Below are 24,879 nucleotides of genomic sequence, written 5' to 3' on the forward strand. Positions count from 1 at the left end.
TTTTTGAATATCCAACACCAACTTGTTCTTAATATAAATTGCTTTTATGATTTACATTAAACATAAACACGTGAATAATTCTCAGGCTCATTACAAGATGTTGGATCAACATATCCTGCAAAGTAAGCCTGAGCTCCAGCTTTAGAGACCCTGTGCATGCGGTAGATAAAGCTGGGCTTTGGGTTTCTGAACAACTCATGTGAATTCGTTCAATCTGTACCTGCTCATCTTTTTTTTTAGTTTTGACACCCTGGAATGGTCACGAGCAGGGTTTGAATTACATTTTTAATTACTCATGTTCAATTACAATTAGTTACTTTAATTTTCTCCAATTACATTTCAATTCCAATTATTTTTTTATCCTCAGAAAGTCAATTACAATTACGTTCTCAATTGCTAAAGTTCAATTACAATTGCTGAGCTTGAAATAAATAACCTAATAAAAGTTAACCTACCTCTTGTGTTAGCTTTTCTGTTAGCATCTCTTATGATAACGGGTTCAAAATCCACTGTAAAATCCACTAAAAACAAATATCCATCATCTAATTTCTTTCCTATCTATTGGTTACCTTTTTAGGCTTCATAATCAATGAAAATATAGGTTTTAATATTTTTGGTGTGGGCGTTCTGAGCCTTTTTTGTGTCAGTATACCCCTAGATTTATATTTTTTGAAATGGTAAAACGTGGAAAAGCTTGATATGAAACATATTTTAATAATTATTAACTACATATATGTAGAACTGTACATAGAAATGTAACATGGTTCAACAGTTTTGCGTTAAATTATAATTGACAATTTTTATAGAATTTTCATTGCAATTACAATTACAAAATCAATTATCTTGAACTCATTTGCAATTTAATTACAATTACGACAGCAACAGATTTGTAAAATTACAATTAGAATTAGAAATATGCCACAATTGTCATTAATTATCAATTATGCGATTACAATTATAATTGACCCCAACCCTGGACTCGCTAGTTTGTCGTGGGGCAAACAAACATGATCACTGTCACGCACACACATCCTTCACTATGGTGAATTTTAGAGACACGTGCAAGAACAATTTCATTTATATTTCAGAACTTGGATTTAAAAAAAAAAAAAAAAAAAAACTTACCTCAGTTTCTATTATCAGAAAATGAACCTTGTTTTCTATCGATGCTGCTTGTCAAAGTCTGTCAGCTGTTGAAGAGCTAACCGAAAATGGAGTTTTTAAAGTGAACACTGACACCGATTTGTGTGGTTGTTGTTATTTACTTCCCCAGGTTTCAGAGCGTAGCCTCCCCCCTCCTCCCCCACAGCAGCAGTCCCTCCATGATCAAGTTCTCGCTGAGATCAAACAAGAGCGAAAACTCAAGCCTGTGGTCATACCCAGTTCCCGACGTAAGAACAAACAATATTTAATCACATTCATTTCTCTGCTCTCAGCTTTCACTTTACTTATACATACGTAGCTGCTCCATTGATCACTCTCGCTGGTGATCAATGCTTATCCGTGTACAGTAGGTGTGAAAAACACAGTGTTCAATCTGTGCACTATGCATGCTGCCTGTAGAGGTTGAGTCTCTATTTAAGTGTAACTGTGTTTATTCATTTCTTCCTGTGCCTAATTTGCTGATTTTTTACTTTCCCTGCACATGCTGTCGAAGGTCAACACTACAGTGCAATCTTTTTTGACAGCAATGCATATTTTGTTATTGCCATAAATAAATGTATTTATTTTATTGCATAATTGTGGCCATCACCAGCCCTTCCTAAGGAAGGGTGAGAAACACTTCATTAAAGGGAGGATATAAAAAGAGAGGGCAGTGTTACACCTAGGTGAGGGGGAATGGAACAGGGAAGAGGGAATCGGGGTAGGAAAATGGAAGCGGTGCTGATTTACAGACGCTGTGTCGTGGCAAACCAGCCAGCGGTGAAAGATCATTAGGTGTGCTGATTATCAGTGGTTTTCTCAGTAGGCAGCAGACTACAGCAAGACTTTTTTTTTTTAAAGCTTAAGGCTTTTTTTTAAAATACTTACAGTCTCCTTAAAAGTCTAGCACTACAACATTAAACTGTTTACATCACATAATTACCTTATTGTAGTGCTGGGCGGTATGACCAAAATGTATGTATGTCACTGTATTTTTTTAAATTATTACAATTTCACAGTTCGATATATATATATATTTTTTTTTGTTTGTTTTTGTTTTTTTTGTTTCTTTGTTTGTTTCTTTTCCAAGCACGACTGAGTGTTAACCACATTTTCAAATGATTTACAGAATAATTACTGCATTAAATTGGCATAAGTAGTGAATTGTACAGATGCATTAATATTCACACCACAATGCTCATTAAAAAAAAACCAATATCCATGTTTTAATCTGCCAAGGTCTCCACTAACACTGGAAAGAGTGTTGCTCTGTGTGGTAAAGAGTCACAGGAGGACTCAAATTGACTAACATTGCACGTCTCTCACTCACTTCCAAGAGATTAATCATGATTTGAGGACTTCAGGGAGATAATATTAATATGCAGGAGATTCTTGCAGCTGCAACTTGGGAGATACTTGAAATGTCTGCATTCCACACACTTCACACAAGTTGTGCTCTCGCATGCTTCCTCACTTAATGCAACTACAACACAGTCTCCTCACAAACTATTCCAAATTAATTTGTATACCACCCACTACTGCTACCTACGGAATAATGAGTATTTAATTACTCTATCTTTGAACATTGAGTGAACCCATAATATATTTAATAAACATATCACTTCCAGGGTTGGGGTCAATAACATTTTTCATTTACAATTACATCTTCAATTATCCATGTTCAATTACAGAAAAAAAACAAAACAATTACAGCTAAGTTTTGATTAAATTGACTGCCTTTTTTTCCATTTCAAATGATTTGTTTTTCCCCTGAAAATCAATTTCAATCACGTTCTCAATGACAAAAGTTCAAATTCAATTAATCACAATTACTGAGGCTTTAATAAATAACCTCATAAAACTTAACCTTCTTCTTGTGTTAGCTTCCTGTTAGCATCTCTGATGATAACGGGTCGGTTTTGACCCATGTCTTAAATCAGCTGTAAAACACACTAAAAAATATTATATATCATCCAATTTGTTTTTCATTTCTTGGTTTCCTTGTTAAGTTTCCTAATCCATGAAAATATTGGTATTAATATTTTTAGTGTGGGCTTCAGAGCTTTTTTGTGTCAGTATACCCGTAGATTTCAATCTATACAAAAAAAGGTAAAATGATCCTCAAGCAAACTGACAGGTAAACTTGATATGAAACATATTTTAATAATTACATATGTGTGAGACATAGAACTGTAACATGGTTCCCCAGTTTTGCGTTTATTCAAATTGTAATTGACAGTTTTAATAGAATATCCATGTCAATTACAAAGTCAATTATCTGAACTCATTTACAACAGATCTTTTCAATTACAACTGCAATTATAATTATGTTGTAATTGTAACAAATGATCAATTACGTGATTATAATTGACCACAACCCTGACCTGGTCCATGTCTTCCAACAGAGCAGCAACACCACAAATTAACTTAGATATCATTACATTATGTATTTGACAGCAGATTGAATTTTACATGGATCTGAGGTGTCAGACTCAGTTATGTCTTGCACTCTTTAATATTGCTGAATATTTTTCCATCTAAACCAGCCACGGTGTAAACATATAAACTAATGCACAGATTTGAATATGCCTATTGTTATATTATTAAAGAGAAGCCTAAACATCCATCCATCCATCCATCCATGCATTTTCAGACCCATTTGTTCCTGAGCCTAAACATTCAAACCGAATAATATGCGCGGACTCATGTGAGATCAATGAAACAATTATGCAAACTAAATGGATTTTTGTTAATAGAAGTGATTAAGACATAAATAATCTCAGACTGGTATTTATCATGTAATTGGTTGCTCTGACTGTTTCCTTGACAAGTTTACACCCTGGGGTTGTTGATGGAGTCTTTTTTTGTTTTCTCCTCCCTCAGCATTTGGCTCCCTTCCCTGCCTCGCTCAGACGTGTCCTTGTCATGTCAAATCCACCTCCTGTATCGACCTGTCCGTGTCCGATCATGGGCCCCGACAGCCAGCACGCCCCCGCATCCTGCTCAAGGCCCCGACTCTGGCTGAGATGGAGGAGATGAACATTTCTGAGGTGTTGGTTTTTTTTTTTTTTTTTCTTTCTCAGATGAGCTGATCGTGATGTGAATACTTTGTATTTTACACAAAGGCACAACAGCTAAGGGACTTTTGTCTTGTTGTTCTGCAACATTCCCTACAGGACGTTGAGCTGCAGGCCATACACAAACTTTCCCTGCTGTTCTCACTTTTAGGATTGTTTTTTAATGTACTTTCTTTATGGATTAAAAACCTAATGGTACGTTCACACCTAACGCGTTTCGGACGTCAAAATCGTGCCACACACACGACGCTTGTTCTCATTGAATACAGACACTTGTCACCAACGTCGAAGATGCTCGGGACGCGCGTCCAGCACGTTCAGGGGAGGGGCTTCTCTGTTGCTGGTGGTGTTCATAAAATGGATGATATTGTGGCGATCAGTTATGGTCATAATTCACTTAGTTGGTGTTTCCGGTCGGATGTATTGTGACTCAGTGTGTGCAGTGTGATGTTAGAGGACTATAGAGAAGTGTGGTGAATGGAGAATAAAGTTTGGAGTTCCTTGCTGAACACCTCACCTCAGACTCCCGTTCATCGGCTCTACATTATCGAGAGAGTGGCTTGGCTTTATTTGCGTCGTTTCTGGATTCACCAGAGCTGTGCTCGGACGAGAGTCGCTTTCAGCGCTACTTCCATGTTTCCCGTGCCCAGTTTGACAACCTGCTGACCGGCATCGGCGCTCGCATTTCCTACCAGGACCAAAACTACAGGCGCTCTGTGCCAGCAGAAGAGCTCCTGTCCATCTGTCTCCACCTCCCGTTAGTGTTTTTTTCCTTCTCATTTTTCTGAATACGTCATGTTTGGGGAACGCTCCTGATTGGTCGACACTACGCAATATACCCCAAAAGTTCAACAACAACAGCGTCGGCTGCGTTGGAGGCGCCAGACGTACGTCAAAAGCATCTGCCGCGCGAAAAGCTTCAAAACGTGCTGCGGCACCTCCTTAGAAGCGTGTCCACCATGTATTGTGAATGTACACCTGCTGCTTTTGACGTGTTTGGTGTGAACGCGCCATAATGCAGTTCCATAGATACAATATGGCTTCAGTGATGACGTGTTTTTTATTTATTTATTTTTACATTTTATTTCCCACTAATGTCCCAACAGGGTTTGGGCCAGTTATAATTCATAATTAATTACAATTATGACATATTTGTAATTGTAATTAAAAAATCCATTGCTGTTATTTTAATTGCATTGTAATTGAGTTCAGATCATTGACTTTGTAATTGGCATTAAAATTCTATAAAAACTGTCAATTACAATTTAAACGCAAACCTGTGGAACCATGTTCCAGTTCTATGGCTCACACACACGTAGTTAACAATAATTATAATATGTTCCATATCAAGTTTACCTGTCATTCTCTTCAGGATAATTTTACCATTTTCGAGGGGTACACTGAAACAAAAAAGGCTCAGACCCCCACATTCCAAAAATATTAATACCAATATTTTCATTGATTAGGAAGCTTAACAAGACAACCAATAGATAACAAACAAATTAGTTGACAGATGATATTTTAAGTGTATTTTACAGCTGATTTGAGTTGTGGGTCAAACTGTACCGTTATCATAAGAGATGCTAACAGAAAGCTTTTACGGGGTTATATATTTCATGCTCATTAAATATGATTAATTGTAATTTAACTTTTGTATTCAGATTATAATTGACTTTCAGTGGAAACGTAATCATTTAAATTTGAATTGTAATTGAAAACAAATGCTGGTCAACATAATTGTGAAGACGTAATTTTAATTGAAAAATGTAATTGAATGCAAGTGAATGTCTTAGTTCCAGTGAGATTCATTTTGTCTTCTTTTTGAATAGTATGTTAGGTTGAGGTTTCGTTAACATACTATTTAAATGAATGTCTTGGTCGAGTGTCGGATCTAAATTGAAGCCAAAGCCCTTTTGTTAAGTTTTAGTGAAGATTTATCAGTGGAGTCACAGGGAACTGATGTTACTGCAACAAAAACTGTATAACATGTTGGTGATGACATGTTAACTAACTACCTGAACACTAAAACTATTAAGTCTAACATAGAGATACTTCATCCTCTCCCCTTTCTCTCTGCACCATCACTTCACCCCCCACCCAAAAGGAGGAGGAGTCTCCAGACATCGGGGAGCTGAGGAGAACCGAGAGTTCCCCGACCCCCCTTAAAAGAGACCGGTCCTTCTCAGAGCATGACCTGGCTCTTCTCCGTGGGGAGATGCTTCCCTCCATGCCAGAGTCAGTCCAGCTGAGAGTGGAGAGGCCTCGGTCCAGGACCCTAACCAGCGCTGGACCACCTCCTTATTACAGAGGTCAGACCCTTTTGATTTTTTTTACTTCTTTTGATTAAGTATATCAGCTCATTATTAGGCTTCCTGAAAAATGTAGTGCTATAAGATCTGGCCTATAAATAGGTCTGCTGAGCTCTTTTAGAGGCACAGTTTTATTTATCAGTCGTTCTTTTGAAATCAGTAAGTTTCTGTTATCCACAATAATTACTTCCACCCCACTGCAGCTCATTTTAGATTTAGTGCAGCTTTCATTTCAGCTGAATAACAGATAATTACTGGAATCAGCTGGTTTAGTGTTTCAGACCTATTGTAGGAATGCGTGCACATATCCAGCTGCAGGCATCAGAACGCAGAAATAACTCACAAAAGCTGCAGTTTATCTTTTGCCCTACAGAGGGAGACGCAGCCCTAGAAAGAGGTTTTCTTTCTATCAACATTACATTTCTGTACCTTTTATGCAACTGCACTCTGCACACCAAGTACAGATGAGATCATCTCTAAAAAGAGCGGATTGAAAAAAATATTACAACTGTTTACAACTGTATGAATGTAATAACAGATTGACCGTTGTGATAATCAATGAACGTACGTCACCACTATGTACCGTAATCTTGTTCTGATGTAAAACTGTTGATGATGATACATCTACAGTAGAGTCACTGTGACTGGACTCACAATCAGATCCACTCATCTGGAGGGAATTTGAAACAGTGAGAATTAACTCTTTCAGTGCCAGCCATTTTCAAAATTTCTACCCCCTCAGTGCCAGCCGTTTGAGCATTTTGACAAATTTTTTGTACTATGACAATCTGAATTCTGTCTCTAATTTCATCAGAAAAAAGAATTTTGTTTGTAGATTGTTTCGTTCTTCTGTAATCAGCAGTTGAATAGAGGCAAGTTTCCCACAAATCGCCAGTTTGTGACAAAAAGCTGAGAAAAACGTCTTTTTCTGAAAAAGTCTATTAGTGACTTTGGAGCAATTTTTTTGCCTTAATGACACTTCAACATTGGTTTCCTTCTATAAAAGAGACCGGGCTTTTGATGGCAACATTATTAATATTTTGCTATCTATGTCAGAGTGGAATCTATTTCTTACTGTATTTTGCCCTTCCTCCAAGTCTCTCCCCCGTCATTCTCCACACACGCAACTTCCTCCTCATCCCGGACATGCCGAGTGTCAGCACTGGCCCCATTTTTTTGATTGTTTTATCTCACCACCGCGACACTCTCAATAGTTCACTGAGGTTCCACACATGCTCTGGTCAAGTGTGAGCTGCTGTGAGCTTCAGCATCAACTCTCGTAGCGCCATTTTCTGTCCCTCTGAGCTCTGCCCATAACGGGTGATCTCTCATCCAAAGGTGCACTGCTGCCACCTACATGTCACCAGTTGGTCACTACATCATGGTACAAGTTAGATATTCACCAGAGAATTTCGTCACACTGTCTCCTAGCAACCCCAGCCAAAAAACACAATTCACGTCTATAGACATGAATGGCCCTCAATGAGTTAATCATTGAATCGTCAAAAGCCTCACATTTTCTGTTCTAACACGTTTTTACCTCCGACAAGAAGGTAATATTTTCACTGGCGTTTGTTAGCAGGATCATGTCAAAAGTACTGAAAGTATTTGGAATTTACTTCATTGAAGATTCCATGAAATTTTGCAGGGGATCCAGATTAATATACTGATTCTGGATCATTATTAAAAATAAAAAAAAACCCTATCTATCATCAAGTTAAAAAATGAATATCTTTATTTGTAATTAATTAAATGATCTTTAGGAAATTTAGTTCAGTTATGTCTGGTTGGTTCCTCAATTACTCATCAATTTCTTCCAAGCCTTTGAAGTGTAAATGATAATGGTCACATGATCACAATCACTGATCCAGATGATTGCTGATATATGACGAAGAGGAGGATATTTGGAGCTTGATGGAGGTTTGTGCTCTGATCTCTAGTTTGTCAATAGGAACAGAAGATTTTGTGATGTTATCATCTAAAAACAAGAAGTACATGTGAGTCAAATTAAACAAAGCTTTTCTTTTGATCATTTTATCAGATTGAAAAACCTTGTGGTTTGAAAAAGTCAGGTTTTTATTGTTAATAATGTTTTTTTGTCTTAATAATTTCATTACTTGTACATTTGAACTCTTGTCCTTTACTGTTTGCATCCTGTTCCGCTGCTGTGATATGCAAACGTATAATAATAATAATTATTATTATTATATTATTAATAAAAATAATAATAATTATTATTATCAATAATAAAGGTTATCTTAACTTGCAAAAACAATTGCTACCTACACATCCCCTTTGAAATGAAAGCAATATATATATATATATTGCTTTCATTTCAAAGGGGATATATATATATATATATATATATATATATATATATATACATATATATATATATTTTTAGCTAAGGCAAGCAACTCAATATAACCTTTATGCAGCAGCGGCCCTGAATCAGCAGCAATAGCAGTTACAAAAATCTGTGATTCTATTAGTTAATGCACCTTAAAGTATGAAGTTCTTCATTATCAGTTCTGTTTTCATGGTAAAATGTCATTATTATTCATGAATTTCGAAATACCTCATTAGTCACATACAGATTCAGATTGTCTAATAGATTTGTTCAGCCCGGCTAATCAAATGAACCTAGATGTGAAAACTAGGCGTTAAAAACAGTAACGGGATGCTTGTAAAGATATGACGACATCTCTCTGGTATAATGTGCTGTTGTTGGTGGTCTGATGGGGTTCATGAGAAGCTGCTGAGTAACTGTTGATGGAGTGTAATCAAATTGTGCTGATGAAATACTGACTCTTGTGAGGCAGATATGGAGGCTAATGGCTTTGGCCTGTGTGCGCCATGAAAGGCTCTTTGAGGGATGTTCACTTCCCGAGATAATTGTGTGCGACACACACACACATATACACACACACACACACACACCGTCCAGACGTCCACTCGCTGTCCTCCAGTAGACCGCCACAAACCCATCCACATCTCAGCACTCTCTAATCCTTCAGCACTTTGAATAGTAAGCACGTGAGCTACATTGATCGGTGGACCGCTCACAATTTAATGACGACAAACGTTGTGTGTGTGTGTCAGATATGTTCACGTTCTTTACCTTATGACGCCTAAATACAATCAGCACTAAAGAAGAGCTAATGGTTCCCATTACACAGTCACATGACTTTATCATCACTCAGAACTCAATCATCTATGAATGAATGAGTGAGTGGTTCCCAACCTTTTTCTTGTCGTGACCCCATTTTTTTTTTTATCACAAATTTACTTTCTCTAAAATCAGTTTTTTAGTCACGTTTGTTTTATTGTGTTACAAATACAAAGTGACAACATCATAGGCTATGCACCAGCTCAGATATTTTCATACTGCTTTTTATTTGAACTGGATTTATATTTGAGAAATTGAAAGTATAGAATACAGTTGTTAGTCAATGTATGTGGTGTGTGTTAGTTTTGGAAAAGAATAATAAATATTTAAGCTCTTCGAGCTTTCTGCCCCTTCCTGCACTGTATATAGATTTCTGTGGTGTTAATGTCACTATTGTTTCGTTTAACATTGTATATTTGTATTATTTTGTATGTATTCTATTTTTTTTTGCTGGTGTTTTTTTTTTTATTTTTATTTGTTTTTCTTTTTTTTAATGCTATTATTTTATTACTTTTTAATATTATTTATTCTTTATGGGCTTAACTGGGAACTTGGGGATGTTGTTTTGTTATGTACATGTTCTTGCACATAATGACAGATAAAAATCGTTGAATTATGTATTATTTTTTTTAACTGTGCAAAAATAAATAATTAAATGCATTTAAAACATTTTTTAAATGCAATGTTTTTTTTACATTTTATTATGACTAGACATTTCAGTCGACCCCAAGGTTGAAAAACACCTCTCTAGTTTCAGTGTGTAAATCTGTTTTTCATTTTTTTTAATTATTCAGTTAAAAAAATCATAAAATTCTATAATGATTCCGATCAAACAAGACCATAATAATCCAAAAATTAAATTTCTCTAAATAAAGACACTAATGTCTTTACTATTTACTTAAAATGAACCCAGTCCCAAAGTCTCCCCAAACCTTGGCCTGTAACAACTCAAAGTCCAAAACTATGACAATTTTTTGCTGTGCAGGATTTATCATCATTTATCTAGGGCCATTTCCTGCCAACAGGGGGCTGCGTGACCTCTGTTTGGTCAGTGGACCCCTGCTGTCATTCAGCAGCTGCTCCACACTGTGTGTGCTGATGATGTTTACTTTCCATTGGAGCCAAATTGACGCCTTCCATTTGCAGGATGAGGAAGAGGCAACATGTTTCAGCTGCGTGTGGTCGGATGCCACTGTGAGGACCGCTCGCTGAGATCTGAGTTACAGCATCAGCTCAGATTAATAATGCATGACAGGGACCAACTCAGGGCTGAGAGCTGGGGAGGGCCTGATGTGTAATTCATAGGCTTGTTAGACGAAGAATCTGTTATTCATCCAGTTTTCTGATTAGTGTGAGCCCACACATACTGCTCCTTACTATATTGTCACTCAGTGTTTGTGTGACACTGTAACTCTTTCTTCCTCATGAATACGCAGAAAGTGCAAAGTAGATGGTGTGTGGCATCCTTTACACAAGAATTTTTGTGAAAGTTCTCTTTTCAAAGTTGAATTTTTTTCAAAGATTTCAAGGGCCCAAATACGAAGCAGTTTGATGTCAAGTGGGCCAAAGATTTTATGTGGGAAAACAACTAATTTCAACATTATTGTGTGCCACTTTGCACAAAATATGTAAGAAAAATATGGAGTTTGAGCAAAATATGTAATAATTTGAGGAAAATGTAAGGATTCTGTAAGAATTTAGTTTTTTCAACAGTTTTACCCTAAAAATGACTGTAATCATGCGATACAAGCACCAGGAGTATATAAATACGAAGCAGTTTGATGTCAAGTGGTCCATAGTTTTTATGCAGGAAAACAAGTCATTTCAACATTATTGTGCCTGAGTTTGCACTTCTACGCATATATAAAATACATAATATGTAAGAAACCGACAATATCCAAGCAATAAGTGACAGATATCAGTCCCAACAGGGTCTTCACTTTTAATTTCCTAGATTTTGAGACCAATTTCTATTTAATTAAGGGAAATATTATGTAATAATTTGAGGAAAATGTGAGGATTTTGTAAGAATTTTGAGTTTTTTTCTACAGTTTAAAACTAAAAAATAACATACTGTATACGCACCAGGAGTGTTGAGTTTCATTTACACAATTATTCATGTTTTGTCATATTTACTTTCTCCCTTTGGATGCTCCGAAGGGCCTGATTTGACCCCCGGGCCATGAGTTTGACACATGTGACTCATTCTCCTTAATTAAAAAGAAGCACAAGGCTGAAGTCCTATTTAACAGCCGGTGTTACCTGATAGGTGTTACCTGCTCTGGATGGATCCACCTTTACCGTTGCCTTTTACAACTGAATGACTGTTTAGAGCCGTAACTGTGAATTCTATTCATTTTGATTTGCTCTCAGCCTCCTTCCCAGTTCATGGTTGGATACCATCCTCCCCAGCTTACCGGTACATGTCTCCCAGTTCATCTGATGAGATGAAAGATGAGCACAGGTGGATGGTGAGTTAAATTCACACCGAGTCCCCAAATGCCAACATTTATATTCAGTTTTTATTGGTTTTTATTTAACATTCCTCGTCCCTTTCCTCTGGCGTTAAGGAAGAGTTCAGTCACCCCGTGGAGAGTCTCACCCTCACTGTGGACGAAGTGATCAACGTGCGGCGAGTGCTGGTCAAAGCAGAGATGGAGAAGTTTCTTCAAAGCAAAGAGCTGTACAATAACCTGAAGAAAGGGAAGGTAGCCAAACTTAAGCATCTTTAAGCTTATTGTCTGCTCGGCTCACGGCCAATAACTCTGAGTGTGCTCTTCAGGTTTGCTGCTGCTGCAGAGTCAAATTTCCTCTGTTCTCATGGCCTTCTACCTGCTTACTGTGTAAAAGGTATTACAGCATATTCATTTCATTTGTATTCTCTCAGTTTGCTGTTATAGTTTTTTTTTTTTTTTTTTTTGGCATCTTAATGCATAAATTACATCTAATGAATGTAGATCAATGACTACTTCTGCTGTGATGTTTATTTGTCGTCCATCGTGGTGGTTGCTAATCTCCCTGGGTGCCATAAATAAAAAAAATAAAAAAATTAAGATTGTAGCACATATAAGAACAGAAAAAATTAGACGGTTAAAAATATACAGAAACATTACGAAAAAAGGTACATCAAGACACAATTTCATTACACCAACAAATATATTTAAGAAATACATGATATATACATTAGGATTGGTAAAAATATGATTTTGAATATTTTTTAAATGTGTGTAAAGTTGACACATCTTTCAGGTCCCTAGGCAATTTCTTCCATAAGTTTAAAGCTCTAAAAAAGACAGACATGTTTGTATTAGGACGATTGGTGACTAAGTTAGAGTTAGAAGTAAGTTGAGTGTACTGTAGTGTGCTGTATCAATGAATCTGTCCCTAAATTACAAGGAAAAGTGAATGAACATACATATTAATAGAAAAATGTCAGTTCTTCATTTTTGTGAATTTTAAGAGCAACTAAAGTACATTGAATGTGATCCTATGTGTATTTCTTCCAGATCAGTCTGTGGCTCCTGCAGTGCAAAGGTGAAGAAAATAACTCCAACCATTTGCGCATCATGTTTTCTGTTCAACTTATTATTATTTTTTTATTCTACTTGTCTGCACATGCTGTCAAAGGTCAACACTACAGGAAGTGCAATCTTTTTTTTAGACAGCAATGCTTTTTATTTTTTTTGTTATTGCAATTAAATAAATTGCATTATTTTATTGCATAATTGTGACCATTACTTTCTGTTCAACTTAGAAAATGACTCTCAAATTCTTCCCTAATTTGTCTTTTCATGAGCAAACATTTCTTTTTTGAATATGTTTCAAAATGTTCATTCTATTGTTTTTTTGTTGTTATTTTTTTAATTTTATTTACATTAACAAGGTCAACACAATATTACATAATCCATTGAATATTAATGATATTTTTTCAAGGTGTGTCGACATATATTTTCTCCTGTTAGCGAGCTGTGAATTGATGCTCAGTGTTAAAAGAGAATTGGGGGCTGCTTTGCACTCTGTTAACGTCACTTCTGTTGTTCTTTTGTTGATTTGGATTTGTTGCTTCAGTCCTGGGCCATGTTGGATGTGTGGGTCTGTGCTGCTTAGGTTTGGAACCAGTTTGTTTTGTTTTTGTGTTTGTGTGCTGTTACACATTACCTGTAGTCTGTTTTGTGTTGGTTAACGTGTGGTTTTTTTTTTGTTTTGTTTTTTGTGGGGGGGGTTGTGTGAGTCCTTCACATTAGAGTTTGTGGTTCTTTTGGCAGCTGCCTGATCATTTCTGTCGTTCTCTATGGCTCAATGTTTCAGATGAAAATTCCTTCGAAGAAGATGGCTCACATTCCCGTGTACACAGTGGGCTTCCACAGCACGCCAAAGAGCCACGGACACAAAAGTCAAGTCTACAAGTGAGTCTGAAAGGGAAAGAGACGATGGGTAGAATCCTGAATGTGCAGCAAAATCCCTTTTTTCAGCAGAAAACAAATGTGTTTAGGTATGAAGTACTGTTGTTGATTGACTAAAATGTCAAAAGTTGGACAACAATCAAGGTATTTCATTTGGAATATTTTGTTGTAAAAATGTACGAGTGACTGCCCTTTATGGGTTCAAACCTGGCTATTACAATTGAATTTTGCTATTGGCTGACAATGGAGGTTTGTGAGGTTTTGGTGGCATCTTATGTCACAAACTACCACTGTTTGCCCCGCCCCTCCTATGAAAACTAGCACCGGTCATCTCTGCAATCTGTGGCAAGTAGTTTGGATACAGTCTTAAAAGGCATTAAATTCATGAATCTAAAAATAAGGCCTTAATTGTCATTAAAATGCCTTAAATCAGTGTTTCAGAAGTCATACATTTTAACACATAAGTATGATTTTATGAATGTAAAATAAATGATGACATTTGTTTAAATAATAATAATATATATAAACAACATGGGAAAATGTAAAAAAAAAAAAATCTTAATAGATTTTCTTAATGGTTTTTGTTTTGTATTTTTGTTGTTTTATTGATTTCTGGCAATTTTTGTAGTCATCTTGTGTTTTTTGAGTGATTTTGATTATTTTAGTTTGTTGTTATGTGTATGTCACTGTCATTTTGTGTATTTTTCTGCTTACTTTGGGGGCTCCTAAAATTTTTTTTACCCTAACCCCATGTAATCAATGTGGTGCTTTTTTCCCCTCAATTATGTTTACTGTAAAATTGGTCTTCAATTTCATTTGAAATGGCAATAAAAAGTCTTAAAGTCTTGAAATTAATTTGCAAGCTGTAGGAATAGACAGGTATGGTGAGTACTGAGTAGCTAGTTAACAGCATCGATTGTTCTTTGGACATTATATAGTATAGACTGGGCGTGTCTTAACTCCTCCAGAAGCCCCGCCCATAATCAAGGTATTATTTTTAAATTTCAGCCAAAACCTGAAGTTTAGTTGCTCTTTAATGTGATGGTACAAAGAGGCGGGGCCTCCAAAGGTAGAGGTGTTAGTTTCTCATCAGAAAGGTACATCTGTTGGAGTGCTAGTGCGTTTCATGGCTGCTTTGTTGATATTGGTGTATGAACTGGCTTCATAAAGGCTTCTGTTTTTATCAAAATGCATATTATTTAAAAAATAAAAATAAAAAAACCTATGTGAAGGAAAAGGTAACAGTTAGCGACTCGTAAAACAGGAACAACAGCAGTTATTTTGCGAGCCTCGTGTTGTAAAATGCTGAAAGCAGAAGCTAATGATCTTTGTGTGGCCTTGAATGTTTGGATGGTAATAAAAACCATTAAACAGTCTGTTTGCCTTGAGGACACTTAGTTCTTTATTTTGTAATTTTTCGTTCATCACATAGTTGCTCACATGTACAGGAAGTAGCGCCCTCAGGAAAAGTTGCAGAAAGGAAACTGGAATTAAAATGTCCTCCTGCAGAACCCAAACTCACAAAAACACCTTGACAACAAATCAGTGCAATTGTTTAAAAAGCAACACAGAATTACTACCAGTTGATCAGTGACATACAACATTATAATTAAATGACTTTAAATGGCTATTAAAAATGAATGAAGGAGAATATCTAAGGGAAGTTGCAGTTGGTCATAAAGATAAACACAAAAGTCAACCCACCTGTTTACCACAGGTCTGATGAGCATTTACACCATATAGGGACGGCCGTGGATCAGTGGTAGAGTGGGTCGTCCAATAATTAAAGGGTTGGGGTTTGAATTCCACTTTATCCAAGTCATTGTCGTTGGGTGCATGGGCAAGGCACTTCACCCACATTGCCTAGTATGAATGTGGTGTGTGAGTGTTGGTGGTGGTCAGAGGGACCGACGGCGCACTATGGCAGCCTCGCTTCTGTCAGTCTGCCCGAGGGCAGCTGTGGCTACAGGCTACAATAGTAGCTTATCACCACTGTGTGTGGAGTGAAGGAATTATGCACATCAATGTAAAGTGCTTTAAAGCAGAACTAAGTAACTTGCGCTTAGCGCTCCCCCTAAAGGTCCCTTTTGGTTATGTCACTGTCGTAAACACTCCACACCCCTGCCGCCTGCCCCACCCCACAGCTACATGCGCACCTTTGCTCTCACAAGACGGTAGCAACCGATCACTGAAAAATCCTAATACAACAGTGACAGTAAGGCTGCTTTCACACATATAGTCCCATGTGACCGTGTGAACAGTATGAGGAAGAGAGACAAGTAAAATAAATGAATGATGTGGGACTAATATGGAAGGGAGTGTGGAAATGTGTGCGATGTGTTTGTTTGTGTGCTGACAAAGCGGCTCTGAAAATGAATGGATAGATAGATAGATAGATTGATGGATATTTGTGTGTGTGCTGCCTGATGGAGCACTGGGTTGCTAGTGTGTGCATGCCTGTTGCCGTGACGACGGTACATGATTGCTGTGTGCTGCTGCTGTCACTGCGTGGAATTGCTCTGTTCCTCTGACAAAGGTCTTCTCTGCCTTTTTTTTTTTGGCTCCGCCATGATATAAGTTTGAAAAAAGTGAATTTGTAGACAACCGTGTGCAGCCACAGGGCTGCTCATAATCTAACATTAGTTTGTATTGGGCTGCCGTAAAGAAGTACGTCTTGCCACCGGGTCAGAGGCAGGGAAAGTTGCAAGTGCGGTTTTCTGGCCAGAGACAGCAAGGGGGTGAAAGACCCCCCAATCACCCCATAAACACTTGTATTACCCTCACAGGGACTACGAGAAGGATTTATTAAGGTGAAAAAGTTACTTCGTTCTGCTTAATAAATAGCTATATAAAATCCAATGCATTATTATTATTCTTAATATTATATACATACATTTATTAAAAGGGAGGGAAAGATATTAGAATAAAACAGGAACAAATGGCAAGAAATTATGCAAAATTCTCATTTGTGACAAAACTCTGAACTGAATTGTTGTGTCCTGCTGGAAGCCTGTCTGATTTAGTCCCTTCTTCTTCTCTTTCTAAGTCCTTGTTTACACTAATGATGTCAAGCCTACGGAGCCAAACAGTGTTTGTCACTGGAGGTCAAAGGTCACCCTTAGCTTGCCCTGTCAGCTGGTCAGCACACAAGGCCAGGCCTCTGACCAGGCTGTGTAAGGCTTTACAATGCAGCACCAATCTAATTAGGCCTGCTGCGGACGCAGCCCGCTAAACGCTAACTGCTAACCGCTATCTGGCCTATCACAGGTCATGCTACTCCGTCTGCTCACTGGCCCTTTATCCTCTTCTGCTTTCTTCTGTTATATAAGTGTTAAAGCTGCCATTATGTAATTATTGCCAAGCGATTCTTTATTTCCTTTAGTTGTGATGGCAGAATGAACTGGGCGAGAGCGTTAGGAACCCATTAGAGAGAGAGAGAGAGAGAGAGATGGACTCTGATGTAATACTGATCTGCTGCCCAACACCTGTCGCCACCACCCGACTGCTGTGCAGCTCCATCTACTTTAACATGTGCTTGTATTAAAAGTCCAGTTTGTGTTATTTTAATCACACCAGCTGACAGTAATCTGCTCGTTACCGTCCACTATCAGCACCACCGCCGGTCTGCGTTTACATCCTAGATCCATTAAGGCTCATTCAGTGAAACTCGTACGCTTCCCAGATGTTGGGAAACGCTCTGTGCGTGGGCCACCATAAACAGGTGTGACTGCAAACCAACAGATAAGAAGAAACTGAAGGATCCTTCATGTGTTCCTGCTTTGTAGTGCAACACAGAACTATGAAGCCATAAAAATGAGTCAGACACACTCACGATGTTCTTTAATTTAGACCAAAGTAGTTTGTACAGTAATGACCGTTGACAACAGTTGAAGTGATCTGTGTATATTTAGGGCTTTTGTTGTGAAAGGGTGGAAGTGGAAGTCAGTGTTCAGTGTATATGTCAATAAATAAATTTGAGGTCCTAATAGATCTTAATTTATTGTGCTTTTTCCTGACCTGCCACTAGGAGGGCAATTCAAAAGATGCCTTGATTATGGGTGGAGCTCGTGGAGCAGTTAAGACACACTGTTCTTTTTCAAGTTTAGTTTTTGGTCAATGTGAACACCAAGATACTTGTACGACTGAACAATTTCAATCTGTTAACCAATGATGGTCACAAAGTCTGTCTTTCTTCTGAAATCAATAACTATGTTTTTTTGTCTTTCCAACATTTAGTTTCAAATAATTGTCGTCCCACCATCTGAGAAATGTATCAATCCCTGTTTTGTAGGCCAAATCTTTGCAGTGAATAATAAAAACCCACCATAAGGGGGCAAAATTCAACTCACTTATTTGGAGCTAACTTTTTACAAAATGTGGAATAGCAAGGGAGGGAGGAAACAGAACTTTTTCAACTTTGGCCCTTTGAATGATGATTTTCTTCATAATACTGCCCCTTTAATAGCTATATATGTTCACGTATCGGCCACAGTTTGGCCCAGGATGAGAATCTGCTGTTTTCAGTGTTGTCTGTATATCATGTGTGAAATGTTTAGTTTCTTGTCGGTCTGCAGGTCCCTGCGCAGTTTATCTCGCCGCTCGGTGGAAGAAGAGTTCCCACACCTTTACGCACACGGTTGCACGCTGCGTGACATTTGCTCTGAGTGCACCAAGTTTGTAGCCGACGTCATTTCCTCCAGCCGCAGGAGTCTAGACATCCTCAACAACACGCCCAAGAGGGAGGCCAAAGCTGCTGCTGCTGCTGCTGCTGCTGCCGCTGCTGCCCAGAGGCCAACACTGCAGCGTCAGAACCACCTGGAGGCGTTTCCTCAGTCACAGAGTCCCCCTTCCCTCCATCCACAGCCCCAGCACCATCAACAACAGATGCTAAACCCTTCCCCATCACCCCAGCAATCACAGCTGAACCGCGCCGAGACGATCAACAGCTTGAACCAATGACTGACTGACACCTGTGAATACACTGTGCTGCACTGGCAATATTAGAACTTTACAGATTTTCACAAAAACATTTACCATAGGGGTTGTTCTACTCTTAATCATTTCCAAATATATGAATTGAACTTTATTTTGGTTTTGTTTATACTTGCCAATTTACTAAGATTTAGGACTTTTTATTCAAATTCTGTACATTAAATTGTTCAGATGAAAACAACATTTCAATTGTTTAAAATGTTCTAGTTAAGCTTATGCTTTATCGCACTCCTATTCAATGATCCCAAAGTTAATGTCTATATTTAAAATGCATTTCCAAGCTGTTAATCAGATTTAGTTATTTTGTGTCTTTGTTTTGGGTTCAACATTGCAAAAGGTTTTTATATTTTACATATTTGCAGATAAAAAAAAAATAGTACAAAAAAGTACAACATCTAGTAGCAAAGATTCCTACAGAATATCAAAGCAAAAAAGTCACGGCTTGGTTGAATGCTCCCCTGTATGATTCACACTGTCCTCTTATAAAGACACTTATTGGAACTTTACTGTTAGAATATAAAGATTTGAAGCCACCTCTGCCTCACTTTTAAAGAGCTTATGACACACAATGCACAGATAGATTCATGATGGTGGAACAGAAAGTTAGAAGCTATCAGAGCACTGAAACCACAGTAGTGTTTTAGCTGTCAGTGGTTGCCTTGTCTTAGTCCTGAATGTACCTCAGAGACAAAGAGATAGTTTAGCATCACAGCTTTTACTGTTAATCAACACATATGGAGTTTAAATTGTAAATAACCGTGTGGCGGCTTAATGGAGGCCTCTTTTAACAGACTTTTTTGCTTGTGAAGAGTCGATGGAGGCAGCTGCAGCATTATGAATGTACTGGCAGTGCGAGGAAAGCTGCACAATACGCCTTTTAACACTTTGATGCTGATGTGACCATTCCCTCCTCTTTCATTCGCCATGGATGCTTGCAAGTTGCTCTAGTTTTGTAAACTCAAAGTGAAAACCTGAACTGCAATAAAATATAAAGAGAAAACCAAGCCTGGCAGTGCCCATGAGTTATTACAGTTAAGATGCTCAAACAAAAATACCGGTAAATGATTCTGAAAAAGGTGTGACAGAAGAAGGTGAAAGTGGGAGGAAAGCTAATCGGGTTTGACCACGACTACCCACCCAAGATTGTTCAGAAACATCGATCATACCTGGCTGTAAAGACGGCACTGAGGAAGAAAAACATCCACTTCCAGACCCCGTTTACAAAAATATGAATCCACAGGAATGATGGAGTAAAAAGTTATGATAATGCTCGAGAGGGATATGAGAGCAAGAGGATTCTCACTGGACATGCTGAACAACACCGATAAGACTCCTCCCTTTATTTATTTGAAATAAAGAGAATTACAATAAAAGTGTTAGAATTCAAAATTGGACTTTTTGCAGATGATGTAATAGCTTTCCTCATTCCCCATTTCTAAGACCCAGATCTTCGCAATTAACTATAAATTAACAAAAACAATTCAGGAAAACTTCAAGTTCAATTGAAATTTCTATTAAATATTTGGGAGTGTCAGTTACACAGGATTTCTTAGAACTTTATAATGAAAATTATGAAAAACTAAACCAAAATATACAAAACGATATAGAAAGATGGTCTACCCTACCACTAGATTTTAATTCAAGAATTGAGATAATCCGGATGAATTTGTTGCCCAGACTTCTATACCCATTCCAATCATTACCAGTAGAGGTCCCTAGGAGTCAGTTCATTAGGTGGGATAAAATTATATCTAAGTTTATTTTGGGGAGGCAAAAGACCAAGAATTAGATATGAAACTCTCCGGCTGCCCAAAGCTAAAGGTGGAAAAGCTTTCCCTAAATTAAAGGAGTATTTCTATTCAGCCCAACTAAAACATGTACTGCTGGTGCAATGGTGCAAACCTAATTATGAGGCTAGATGGAAAGAAATAGAAAAGGAAGTGGACCAACAGCCAATTCAAAATATGATGGGAGACGAGGAGCTTTATAAGAAATTTAGAAAAAACATACATCCAATAACAGATCATATTCTAGAAATATGGTTTAAAATATTAAAGACCTATAAATGTTACAATGATTGGCTTATGACTTCTAGAGTCCACTGAATTGGTGGACCAGAAGATAAAAGAACTCACTGACCAACTGGGTAAGATTAAAGCACACGTGCTGTGTCGTTACATGCAGCACCTGCCTGTGTGTTTAAAATAAAGCGTTTTCTCCTCACCAGACGAAGTGATGTTATTATTGTCCACGATGCTGAAAGAGATATGGACCAGTAAGCAGATCCACCTCAAGAAGCCACGTGTGCTCTAGAAACCATAGAGCTTTGGACAAACTCTGACAAGTGGAACCATTAGATGTTTGGTGCATGTTGAGCTTTCTGATGGTCAACAAGCTCAAGGAATCTCCTTATTTAACTGACTCAATGTTCTCTGTTAGTTTCCTTTCCGTCCCTTTTTAGGCGACTTTTCCATGAAGTGTGTTTAGTTTCCTTCACTAATGGTAAATAATTTTCTTTTAAACTTAAAAACAAAATAGAATCTTTCTGACTGTGTCACAAAGTTTACTGTCCAACGAAACCCAGTTCAGGTTTTTTTATTTTCTTCTTTTGGGTTTCTTTAAGTAGTTTGTTTCAGTTTGTGCCTTTTCTTTGTTCTTTGTTCCAAAATTGAAATTAATAAAGATTATTCAGAGTGAAAACCACAGACCTACCATCACTTTTGTTATTCAGGGTTGATAAAATTCTGGATAAAACTATACAAGTAATGTTTTATTTGAGTGAGCAAGTTATCAAGTCTTAATGCAGGAAATACATTTTTAAAAAGTTTGTATAAGTTAAGGTTTTTCAGGAAATTTTATCTCCTGGCATGTTTTGACTGTCAACTTCCTTTAGAGAGAACTTGTAGGGCCACATCAAGGCATAATACCAATATAAAAAATATTAAAACCAAAAGTCAATGGACAAACTAAATGACAATTTATAATATTTGGGTGAAGAAACATGTATATAAACCATGGACATTGTGTAAAACACTCATTTCTCACAGCACTGACAGCAGAGCCACAGCAGGGATAACTTTATTCTGGTTCTAGCTGTAGAGGCTAAATCACCATGGTTACTTGTCCGAGAGAAAGTTGGCCGGCTTTTGTTCAACCGACTTGGGGATAAGTTTATCTAGGATAGCTGATTTTTCCAGGCGTTGTCCACTATCCTGGTTTTGTGCAATACCCTGCAGGTGTGACTGCAAACCAGTAGATAAGAAGACGCTGAAGGATCCTATTTTGTAGTACGCCATAAAAATGAGTCATGGTACGAGACACTCACAATGTTCTCAAATTTAGACCACAGTAGTTTGTAAAGTAATGACAGTTAACAGGAGTTTAAGTGATCTGTGAATATTGTGGACTTTTGTTTTAAATGGGTGGAAGCGGAAGTCAGTCTTCAGTGTATGTGACAATAAATAATTATATAAAAATTATACATATATAATAAAATTCTGTTTACATATGTATATATACTTTTTATTTTATTTTTATTCATCATTATTATTATTATTACTAATGCAGTGCCCGTCGGAAATATGTATTGCTATAGAAAAGTGGGAGGGTAAGTAGCTTTTTCATGGATGGCCAAGGTTGTGTTTGAAGGTGGGACATCATCACTGTAGAGGTAGGACTGATGACATCATCACTGTAGAGGTAGGACTTATGACATCATCACTGTAGAGGTAGGACTGATGACATCATCACTGTGGAGGTAGGACTGATGACATCATCACTGTAGAGGTAGGACTTATGACATCATCACTGTAGAGGTAGGACTGATGACATCATCACTGTAGAGGTAGGACTTATGACATCATCACTGTAAAGGTAGGACTGATGACATCATCACTGTGGAGGTAGGACTGATGACATCATCACTGTAGAGGTAGGACTTATGACATTATCACTGTAGAGGTAGGACTGATGACATCATCACTGTGGAGGTAGGACTGATGACATCATCACTGTAGAGGTAGGACTTATGACATCATCACTGTAGAGGTAGGACTGATGACATCATCACTGTGGAGGTAGGACTGATGACATCATCACTGTAGAGGTAGGACTGATGACATCATCACTGTGGAGGTAGGACTGATGACATCATCACTGTGGAGGTAGGACTGATGACATCACTGTGGAGGTAGGATATCCCTTGTAAACTGAGATTGTCGCGCGGGGATGTTTATGGATTCGTGGCAACTTAAATAGCCATGTGTTATTTCCTGTAATGTGCATGTTGTGTGTGCACAGCAAGAGATAAATCGCTAGTGATCAGCGGTTGTGTGTGGCTAGCGTATACGGACACGCCTACTCATGAATATGCATAAGTAGACCACGAATCAGCCTGTTTTGAGAATTGCTCTGAAAGTGGCTTTTCAGAGGCTAAAACTCCAGAAAACAGGTGAGTTTGTGAAAATAAACCTTAAAAACTATGTTGTTGGGGTTCTTAGAACAAATGGAGATGGGTGAAAGAAAGCATCATAATGGACCTTTACATTTTACATGAGCAAAGATTCCTACAGAATATCAAAGCAAAAAAGTCATGGCTTGGTTGAATGCTCTCCTGTATGATACACACTGTCCTCTTATAAAGACACTTATTGGAACTTTATTGTTAGAATATAGAGATTTGAAGCCACCTCTGCCTCACTTTTAAAGAGCTTATGACACACAATGCACAGATAGACTCATGATGGTGGAACAGAAAGTTAGAAGCTATCAGAGCACTGAAACCACAGTAGTGTTTTAGCTGTCAGTGGTTGCCTTGTCTTAGTCCTGAATGTACCTCAGAGACAAAGAGATAGTTTAGCATCACAGCTTTTACTGTTAATCAACACATACGGAGTTTAAATTGTAAATAACCGTGTGGCGGCTTAATGGAGGCCTCTTTTAACAGACTTTTTTGCTTGTGAAGAGTCGATGGAGGCAGCTGCAGCATTATGAATGTACTGGCAGTGCGAGGAAAGCTGCACAATACGCCTTTTAACACTTTGATGCTGATGTGACCATTCCCTCCTCTTTCATTCGCCATGGATGCTTGCAAGTTGCTCTAGTTTTGTAAACTCAAAGTGAAAATTGCAATAAAATGCAATAAAAAAAAAAACCTGCAATAAAATATATAGAAAAAACCAAGCCCATGAGTTATTACAGTTAAGCTGCTCAGAACTGCTGCTCGTGTACACAAGGTAGCAAGTATTGATTTATTTATTAGTTTATTTAGTAGAGACAGAACAGAGAGCATTGTTACATTAATATATATATATATATATAGCAACCAATGACATGTCCATGGGCAATTTAGCCAAAGGCATTGCCATGAATCTGATGATTCGATACAATTCACAGTTTGCATGTCACGATACGATATATCCAGATACTAAATATGATATACAGATATACATCGTGGTATATCAATAATTAAAAATTTTACTTTTACAAGTACAAAATGGTATGAAATACGATTTATTTCATGTTTTTCAAACTTGCGAGAACAAGTAAATGGGAACTATATATATATATATATATATATATATATATATATATATATTTAGTACTCTCAGAGTTAACAGCTCAATGTTGACAGGTAGTCATGGTAATCCTGAGTTTATCATGTTACCATGACCGGAGTGTGTTGGTTGAGCTTGAGCTGCTTGGTGGAGGTCTGCGCTCTCCGAGTGCTTTTCTAGTTGTTATTATTATTATTATTATTATTAAGTGCAATGAACTTCCAAGCTAAA

The 24,879-nt window shown here is 37.6% G+C and overlaps 1 protein-coding gene across 2 annotated transcripts in view; it reads left to right on the plus strand.

The window, feature by feature from the left end:
- spire2 (spire-type actin nucleation factor 2) overlaps nt 1-20,097 on the plus strand; it is a 34,098-nt gene extending 14,001 nt beyond the window's left edge. For both annotated transcript variants that reach the window (XM_028448886.1, XM_028448887.1), the window contains exons 7-15: nt 1,274-1,391; nt 4,027-4,193; nt 6,325-6,529; nt 12,072-12,169; nt 12,269-12,406; nt 12,481-12,548; nt 13,205-13,232; nt 14,007-14,104; nt 18,676-20,097. In XM_028448886.1, the coding sequence (XP_028304687.1) occupies nt 1,274-1,391; nt 4,027-4,193; nt 6,325-6,529; nt 12,072-12,169; nt 12,269-12,406; nt 12,481-12,548; nt 13,205-13,232; nt 14,007-14,104; nt 18,676-19,060 (1,305 nt within the window). In that variant the 3' untranslated portion in view covers nt 19,061-20,097. The remainder of the gene's footprint in view (nt 1-1,273; nt 1,392-4,026; nt 4,194-6,324; nt 6,530-12,071; nt 12,170-12,268; nt 12,407-12,480; nt 12,549-13,204; nt 13,233-14,006; nt 14,105-18,675) is intronic.
- Nucleotides 20,098-24,879: the final 4,782 nt, after the last annotated feature.

The sequence above is a fragment of the Gouania willdenowi genome, chromosome 6 (genome assembly GCF_900634775.1).
Source record: "Gouania willdenowi chromosome 6, fGouWil2.1, whole genome shotgun sequence".
Taxonomy (NCBI): domain Eukaryota; kingdom Metazoa; phylum Chordata; class Actinopteri; order Blenniiformes; family Gobiesocidae; genus Gouania; species Gouania willdenowi.